General features: G+C 41.5%; 1 protein-coding gene across 1 annotated transcript in view; it reads right to left on the bottom strand.

The window, feature by feature from the left end:
• Positions 1-4,723: 4,723 nt before the first annotated feature.
• The window catches only part of faf1 (Fas (TNFRSF6) associated factor 1), an 82,148-nt gene continuing 78,137 nt past the window's right edge, over positions 4,724-8,734 (bottom strand). Inside the window, exon 19 of the mRNA XM_074635403.1 lies at positions 4,724-5,927. Coding sequence (XP_074491504.1) covers positions 5,844-5,927 — 84 coding nt within the window. The 3' untranslated portion in view covers positions 4,724-5,843. The remainder of the gene's footprint in view (positions 5,928-8,734) is intronic.

Below are 8,734 nucleotides of genomic sequence, written 5' to 3'. Positions count from 1 at the left end.
CCCTGCTACGACCTCGCCCTCGCCCTGAGCTGCACGTCTCTGTACGGCCAACACACCTTCACACACACGACTCTACAGCCGAATGTCATCCACAGACATTCAACTTTCGCCGTTAAGGCTTCAACAAAGTTCAACATTTCCCCTGAACCAAACTGGGCTCCAACTCTGACTGCTCAAATTCAATAGAAATTTGATAAAATTGAGGGACTCTATGTTGCCATATTTTGGGAGAAAGACAAGCTACTGATTAAAGACAACAACACATCACGGCCAAATCATTTAAACTGAAACAGCTCAGTTATAAAACACATGAGGCTTTTCCTCAGGATGGAAGGAGTCAAGTTAAGATTAGAGAAACATTCGCACAGATTTGGTACAAAACTTAAAGGGGACCTATTATGCTTTTTTCCTTTCCTTTAGTTTTTTTGTATATGTAAAATGTCTGCAAAGTTACAAAGCCCACACCAAAAGGAGTTACTCTTCCCCACAGAAACACTGCTCCTGAACTGCCTCAAATGCCTCGCTTGAAGTCCTGCCTTTTCTTCTGTAACGTGGTGATGTCACCAAGTAACACATTTGCATTTGCACATTTCAGTAGGAGAAAAGTAAAGTGTTTTTTGGGAAATTAAATCACGTAAACTAGGGCTGTCAAAGTTAACGTGATAACGCGTTTAACGGCACTAATTTCTTTAATGCATTCACGCAACTTGCAATTTTTAGGTTGTAGCGGGTTGTTTTAAAGCTAGAGTGAAGATACTGGTATCATATGAAACCAGAAAAGCTAAGGAATCCATTGCTATCAACCGTGTCATAGCTTGTCAGGAAGGAGGTTAAATAACACTCCAAACGTACGCTAAATTTTGGCGAGGGAAAAACTGGCATGTCCATTTTCGAAGGGGTCCCTTGACCTCTGACCTCAAGATGTGTGAATGAAAATGGGTTCTATGGGTACCCACGAGTCAGCACACTGACAGCTGTTGCTGCCTGTTGGGCTGCAGTTTGCCATGTTATGATTTGAGCATATTTTTAATGCTAAATGCGGTACCTGTGAGGGTTTCTGGACAATATTTGCCATTGTTTTGTGATGTTAATTGATGAATTTACTGGGTAACCCACTGTTTGATTTTTCTGTCATGAAGCTGAAAGATCACAGAGATATTTGAACTATGTTACCTGTTATGCCTTCTTGCTGCTGTTGCAGTGGGTGCTGCCTTCATCCCTCCACCGTTCCCACAGCCAGCCAGAGTCAAGGCCTCGTCTATCGCTCCTCAGGGGGATATCTCTGAAAAGGCTGCAAAATTTGCCACAATACATAGATTTCATGGACTCAGTCAATGCCAAAGATCTTTTAAAAAATTCAAATTTGCATTTTGCTTATGTGTGGTGTGTTCCTTGACTGAAGTTTTTAGGTCGTTTCGAGGCTCATGGAAAACCGAAGTCTTAACAATAAAAGAGTTTTAGGTTTATAAAGCCAAATATTTTTCTCCACTTTAAGGTGCCATTGATAACATTGATAACATTCACTAGATGTCGCATTCTCCCTCCTCCATGGCATTCACTTCACAACAAGTGGTTGCCAGTTCGTGTCACTTGTTGCCACAGTAAATATTCATTTATTCTGCAGCCTTATGGAGACACCAGTGTCAAATTCAGCAATTTTTCGAAACTAACTTCTACAGCAACTTAATCGCTGACAACACCACCACCACCACCACCGTGAGACACCAACATCGTTCTACTCTTGGCTCTCAAGCCTTGTTAGAAGTGGAAAACTGAGATAAACAAAACATTCATTTTGGACAAGTCAAAATCTTTAAAATTATTATTTTGCAATCATAATATATTTATGATATATAAAGCCATACTTTTATTTGGCACCCTTTTAAGGGCCCTTTGGATGTATCATTTATTTTCAATTTTATTTATTCATCTACATAAAAATGTTAGCAGTATGACCTTTAATTTCCTCTAGCAACAAATATCAATAGCTGAAAATAAGGATATTTTTGTCATACCTCATTTCACAATAATGGTTAAACATTACCAGCTAAATATGTTTTGCTAATGAACAGACAAAGAGAGACAGAAAGTGATAAGAATTTGTCCTGCGGTGTTTTCTGTCTCGCCCTCTCTGTCAGTGCCTTAAGCAACATCTCTTGCCTGGTCAAACCCGGGGAAGTGCGGCTGGCTGAGCACATCAGGTCGACTCATTCCTCGCGTGAGAAACAACACGAACACAATCACACACTCTCACACTCGAGGATGCTTGTGTGATACACTCACTGTGTGGATTACACAAGTAGCCCGAGTTTTCTTTTTAATTTTTTTTTTAAGTATAACTTGCATTACCAAAGACAACTACATAGTTAAGAATGACCTTATAAAACATTTTGAGACTCCTGACAATAAACACCGTAGGATTTGACAGAGGTTCATGAGATAATTGTCTATTTCACCCACAAGGATTAAGGTGAAGCTCACAGAACTCCCATTTGAAAGGTTATAAACTGAAAACAGCTTGAACAGACTTGGTTTCTTCTCCTCATTTATCATCTAAGCCAGTTCATAAAGAAGATTTAAAGTACTCTGGGACTTACATTTTTTCCCTAAAGAGACAGAGTTCAGTTTTGCGGTCGAGTGAAGTCTAAAAGAAGTCTACAACCACTGAAGTCTGACTGAGATTATAGTTGTACAATGATTTAGGAAAGGTGCATTGATTAATTTCACTGTTAAAAGCTGAGCTTAAAGACTCATAGTATGTTTGTGTTATTGTGTGACTTTGGTTAGTTTGGATTCACCAAAGTCACACAATAGCACATACAAACTAACCGGTCGAGGCAGCGGTAGACCAGCAACCTCCGTGTTCTGAGAGGTAAAATTACTCTGGTGGCTTTGGTGAGAGCATAGATACAACGATTTCAGTTTCCCGTCTGAAAAGGCTGTCTGACAGCAAGTCAAAGTGGTGAAAATATTATAAATATAGCTTACACTTAAACTGATATTGATTTTTTTTAGGTGGGCCATTCTTTTAGGTGGCTAAAATACTTTTTGCTGCCAGCCCGAACCACCATTTACTGTAGGTAATACACTGACTATGGATAAGTACCTCATACAGCCCCACTTCAAAACACCCGAACTATCACTTTAATAATCCAGCATATTCTTGTAACGTTTTTTTTTTCTCCCTGGAGCAGTTTGTTTGTGACGCTCGCTCTGCTGGGGTTCTCAAACTTTGCCTTTAGCTGACAGAGGAGCCCTGCTACAGATGGAGGGCTAAGCCGCCGTGATCTCTCCTCGCTGAAGGCAGGAAATTAGCTGCGGTGTGTGTGTGGTTGAAATTACCAGGTGGCGTGTGAGTGAGAATATTAAAACATTTGTTAAGAGAAGTATTCAAAAGGTCGGTCGGCGGTAACAGAAATGTGAAGATGCATATCTCAACTTTGGTATCTGTAAAAACTGAAACTGGACGACGTGGGCAATATCGGCACCATGTTCAGGTTATCTTAATTACAATCAGACAGCTCAGACATTAATAAGAAGGTGGACATCAATAGGAACACTTCACATCAACATTTCTAGCAGCCGGTGCCACAGAGCTGCATTTGCGATTTACTTTTTTTTGACTCAGACTTTGTTTTTTGGTGTCGCTCCAGTTTAAAGGGATAGTTCAGGTGTTTTGAAGTGTGGTTGGATGAGGTCCTTTTCCATAGTCAGTGTATTAACTACAGTAGATGATGTCCGGCATGCCCCCAGTTTGGAGAAACAGACAGGAGTTGCCGCATGGAAGCAAAGCAATGTACTGCTGTGTACAGGGCCGGCAGAAAAATGGATTTTAGCCACCTAAAAGAAAGGCCCTCCTAAAAAATCTATATCATTTTAAGTGAATGCTATATTTAGAAATTTTTCACCACTTTACCTTGCCATGAGACAGCCCTTTCTGACGGGGAACTGAACTGAAAGTGAAACATTTCTATATTGTTTTTCTCAACAGAGTCGGTTTCTTTGAAGACAGCACAAATGAGTTTGACTTTCACTTCAGTTCTCCGTCGGAAAGGGCTGTTTGATGGCAAAATAAAGCAGTTAAAATATTCTAAATATTGCGTACACTTAAACGGATATCGATTCTTTTAAGTGAGTCCTTCTTTTAGGTGGCTAAAATACGTTTTGCTGCTGGCCCCGTCCACAGCAGTACATTGCTTTGCTCCCATGCCGGTACTCCTGTCTGCTTCTCCAAACTGGGAGCCTGTCGACCGTCATCTACTGTAGGTAATACACTGACTATGGATAAGTACCTCATACAACCCCACTTCAAAACACCCAAACTATTCCTTTAAAGCAACCAACTCTCAAAGTATGTGGAGAGATTTCCCAGCTAATCAAGACACCTCAGCTTTGATAATACTGAAAGCTCTAACTCAGATTTGTTAAAGGAAAAAAACCTAAACAAACCAAACACGTCAAAGATAGATGTTTTTTTCCCCCGCTTTGCTAAGTCTTCAATGGAATCCATAAACCTGTATTTATCCCCCAATACCCCCCCAGAGGAGTATCATGATATAGAAATTGATAAAGATTTCAAGATTGTGTATAAAATCAGATGATCTTCCATCTACTCTGGACCCCTAAAATAAAGAATGACAAACCTTCAAATAAGTGACATGTTTAAATCATTTCAATGTTTGTGTGTCAGGACGTGTTTCAACAGATTTCCGGGCGAGACAAATTGATGTTCATATTCATATATTTTATATAATGTATATCAAACTAAAACTAATACAGCATCAAACTTAAAAAGGATCAAGAGAAGAAAAGAAAAAGAAAAAAAGAACTGAAAACTGAGCAATCCGTTGGCTTGTGGAGCAGTGGGTGTTAAAACCAGGGGGAGCGGAGACTGAGGGGACGCTGCAGATGCTGCAGGTGTCCCATCACGTCTCGTCCCCCGCGGCGGACAGCGGACGGAGGGGTGCGGGGGTGGAAGATGGGGCAGGGGAAGGAGGGAGGACGGGGCGGGGAGGGGAGGGGTTTGGGAAGGTTAAGGGAGGAAATACAGGTGGAGATGAACCAGCCCAGACTTCTGCCAGGCAACATCTCTTCTTGCTGTTTATTTCATTTCAATTTTTAGCATTTTTTTGATTTCAAACACAAAAAAACATGTTCTAAAAAAGCAGCCTTGGTGTGTTGAATGTGGAAACGAGGGGAACAAGTCCATGTTTTTTTTTTTTTTTGTAGTTTTTTTTTCCTGTGACAAAGTTTCGTCTTCTCAGTCTCTCGATGCCGTTATTTTCTGTGTTATGTTTGTGTTGTGAGAGAAAACCACGACACAGCGGTTGGGAACGTGAAGTCGTGAAGCGTGTGAGAGGAGTTGAGAGAGAGACAGAGAGAGAGAGAGACAGAGAGAGAGAGAGAGATAGATAGATAGAGATAGAGAGAGAGAGAGAGAGAGAGAGAGAGAGAGAGAGAGAGAGAGAGAGAGAGAGAGAGAGAGGGAGGAGGTTTGGGGGAGGTGAATGTTTGGCTGTGTGCTTGTGATACTGTCTTTGCTCCTCTGTGCATCACGTGTACACTAGGCATTCATGTGCCACGACCAGGCCGAGAGCAGAGAAGCTTACTTGCACTTGTGTGTCACTGGACGTGCATGCCAGTGTGTTTATGTACGTCTGAGAGGATTGGTTGTGTGTGTTGGTTGTGTGTGTTGGTTGTGTGTTGGTTGTGTGTGTTGGTGTGTGTGTGTGTGTGTGCATGGTACTGTAGGCCCGGACTGGTGGGGCCCATGCTCGGTGACTAGTGTGTGTCCAGCCAGTTCATCAGTCAGTCGGTCCTCTCAGCTATCAGAGGGCGACTTCCTACTCTTTAGCTTCCAGGAAGAGCGTCTCCTGCGGAAACAACTTGGCCTCCAGCAGATTCGACTCGGGATCCAACAGGGTGATCTGAGAAGAGACAATGTGGGGGGGAAGTAGAGGGAATATATTAGACTGCCGCCAATCAAATGGCTAATACTAGGGCTGCAACTACTGATTAATTTCACTATCAATTATTCTAACATGTATTTCTTTCAATGAACCGATTCATCATTCAGTCAATAAAATGCCAGAAAATAAAGGCTGTGTCCGAAATCGAATGCTAATCACTACACACCCAACATGTGTACTATCGTTCAACATACTTTTGTGTGAATAAACAGTAGTTTGCATCTTTTCAGACCCACTGAGCAGTAATTTACGTCATCACTACCTGAGAGCCTCCTTGCTGGTTGGAGACGCGTAACCATGGTAACCTGTGCCAACCTCATGTGACCAATATGATGATTTGTGAGAAACATAAAGTCTGAACTAATTTAAAAACTATATTACACCTAGCAAAGTGAAATCTTATACTTGAAGCTAAATTGAAGCGTTATATACTTTTTTAGCGTACTAAACAGCATGTTAGTATGGGATTTCGGACACAACCAGTGAAAAATGCTCATCACAACTTCCCAAATCCCAAAATGTCATCTTGAAATTGATAGTGTGGATAAACCAACAGTCCATAACCCAAATATATTAAATTTCCAATGGTATAAAACAGAGAAAAAGCAGCAAATCCTCACATTTGAGGAGACAGAACCACCAAATTTGTATAAAAAAGGGGAACAAATAAAACCAATAATTTTCTGCCAATAGACTAATCCATCAATTGACTAACTGTTTCCTCACTGCTTAATGACTTACAGTTTTCTTCTGTTTTGGCCTTCCACACTGAGCTGCTATTTTCGAAGAAGAGATTTGAACCAAAGTGCTCAGCAAAGTGGATAGAAACACCAGTCTTAGCAACAATACTGTTAGACAAACCTTTAGTCTACAGGGCTTTGTCACACTAGCAAATATATTTTAAAATCTCCAGTTTAACCCTAGAATAGTAACCTCTTAAATGTCGTTTTCAGATTTAGCAACATTATGCAACAACATTTCTGGGGGGCAAGTAGTACTAGTATTTGGCCCCCAGAAATGTTGTTGCAGCGTTGTCGAGAACCACGGTATGACTGGACATTCAATCTAGATGCAAATGGGCGTGGTTTATATGGATAGATTTGTCGGGACCCACAAAATCTAGGAAAAAAAATCCAGAAATTTTGTTTCTGAGTCACGGTTCATAAGTTTCAGGCCAGAACGTAAAGTGTAGCGCCATCTGGTCGAATAGCATCATATTCGACACTGCATTCCCTCCAACTGTAAAGTCGATTGGATGAACGGTTCTCAAGATATGCGAAGGACATACAGAGAGACAGAAAGACAGAGTATCCTCGCTTTATAGTTAAATTATATTAGTGTGGACAAGGCCTCAGTCATTCTGCACTACTGCAATCCCTAGCTGATTGTCTCACCATAGATGCCCTGCGATCCAGACTGGAGAACAGTGTAGCTTTACTGCTGACTTCATTGGATGCGTGTGTGTATGTTTGTAAGAGAGTGTGTATTATTCTAACGTCGTGTTTTAAAAAAGTCGAGGCAGTAATCTGAGCAGCTAGAGCTTCGTTTCCCTAAGAGGACCAGCAGGTTTGTTTTCTTAAAAAGGCTCCAATCCAGAACAAACTGATGGAGGTTACAGGACAGTGTGTGTTGTAAAAGCTCGTTGGTGTGTGTGTGTGTGTGTGTGTGTGTGAGAGAGAGAGAGAGTAGCGGGGATTGAGAGAACTGTGTGTGTTTTTGATGGCTAATAATGCCTAACGTCAGCTGGGATAAAGGTCACACAGGAACGTAGCTGACGGTGTAGAGGAGAGAAACATTTATCTGCGTTCAATACCCTGCACGACAGCTATTGTCTAACAGCGGAGGAATAATGTACCACCCACAACGGAGCTGATGGAGTTAGCTGACATGAAGGGGGTCTGACCTATGTTTTTCTCTTAGCTTATGTGAGCTAATCACTGGAGGGGTTGTGTTACATCGGGCCAATCTAACACCTGGGCTGAATGGGCGAGGTGGTGTGACACCGAGATGTGTCCGGGGCTTATCTGATGACTGCTGCGTCAGGCCCTCTGATTAGGGCTCCTATTCTAACCTCACAACAGTGGGATAATTAACCAGCTCCCTGTACCTGCTGTAGAAGGTCGGGGGGGCGGGGGGGGGGGGGCAAGCTAGCGTGGTAAAGGTCGACCTCACAACAAGCAGAGTGATACGCCTGAGACGGACTATTGTAGGGAGTGAAATGTGAACTCTGACCGTGAACTGAATCACAACTTCACCTACAATCACTTCCTGCAGACTATATGAAAATAATCAGTCTTATTAGTGTCCTAACAATCCAGTGTTTTAGTGTAAATCCCAGCTCTTTACACAAATACGATACTAATATAACTTGATTTTGGTCATTTCATTTTTTAACTTCTAAAGAAGAATTAAAGGTATAATATGTAACAGCTGTTGGTTGCTGTTTGTAAACATATGGCATTCGAAGTTGGCCCCTCCTCCTCGGCACAAAGAGTAAGCGGGGAAGAGAGTGAGGTATAGAGTGAATGAAGAGAGGGAGCGGCGTTAGTGAAAACAAATCAGTGAATCAGAGAAATTAAACGTTATTGCTGAAGCCCAGAAACGTCCCGAATAGAGCTGCAATAATTAATCGTTTAGTTGTCAACTATTAAATTAATCGCCAACTATTTTGATAATCAATTAATCGGTTTGAGTATTTGAAAATTCTCTCATTCCAGCTTCCTAAATGTGAATATTTTCTGGTTTCTTTACTCCTCAATGACAGT

This window comes from Sebastes fasciatus, chromosome 5 (assembly GCF_043250625.1).
Source record: "Sebastes fasciatus isolate fSebFas1 chromosome 5, fSebFas1.pri, whole genome shotgun sequence".
In the NCBI taxonomy this organism is placed as follows: Eukaryota; Metazoa; Chordata; class Actinopteri; order Perciformes; family Sebastidae; genus Sebastes; species Sebastes fasciatus.
The sequence above is the reverse complement of the archived record's forward strand: the minus strand, read 5'-3'. Positions and strand labels throughout refer to the sequence as shown.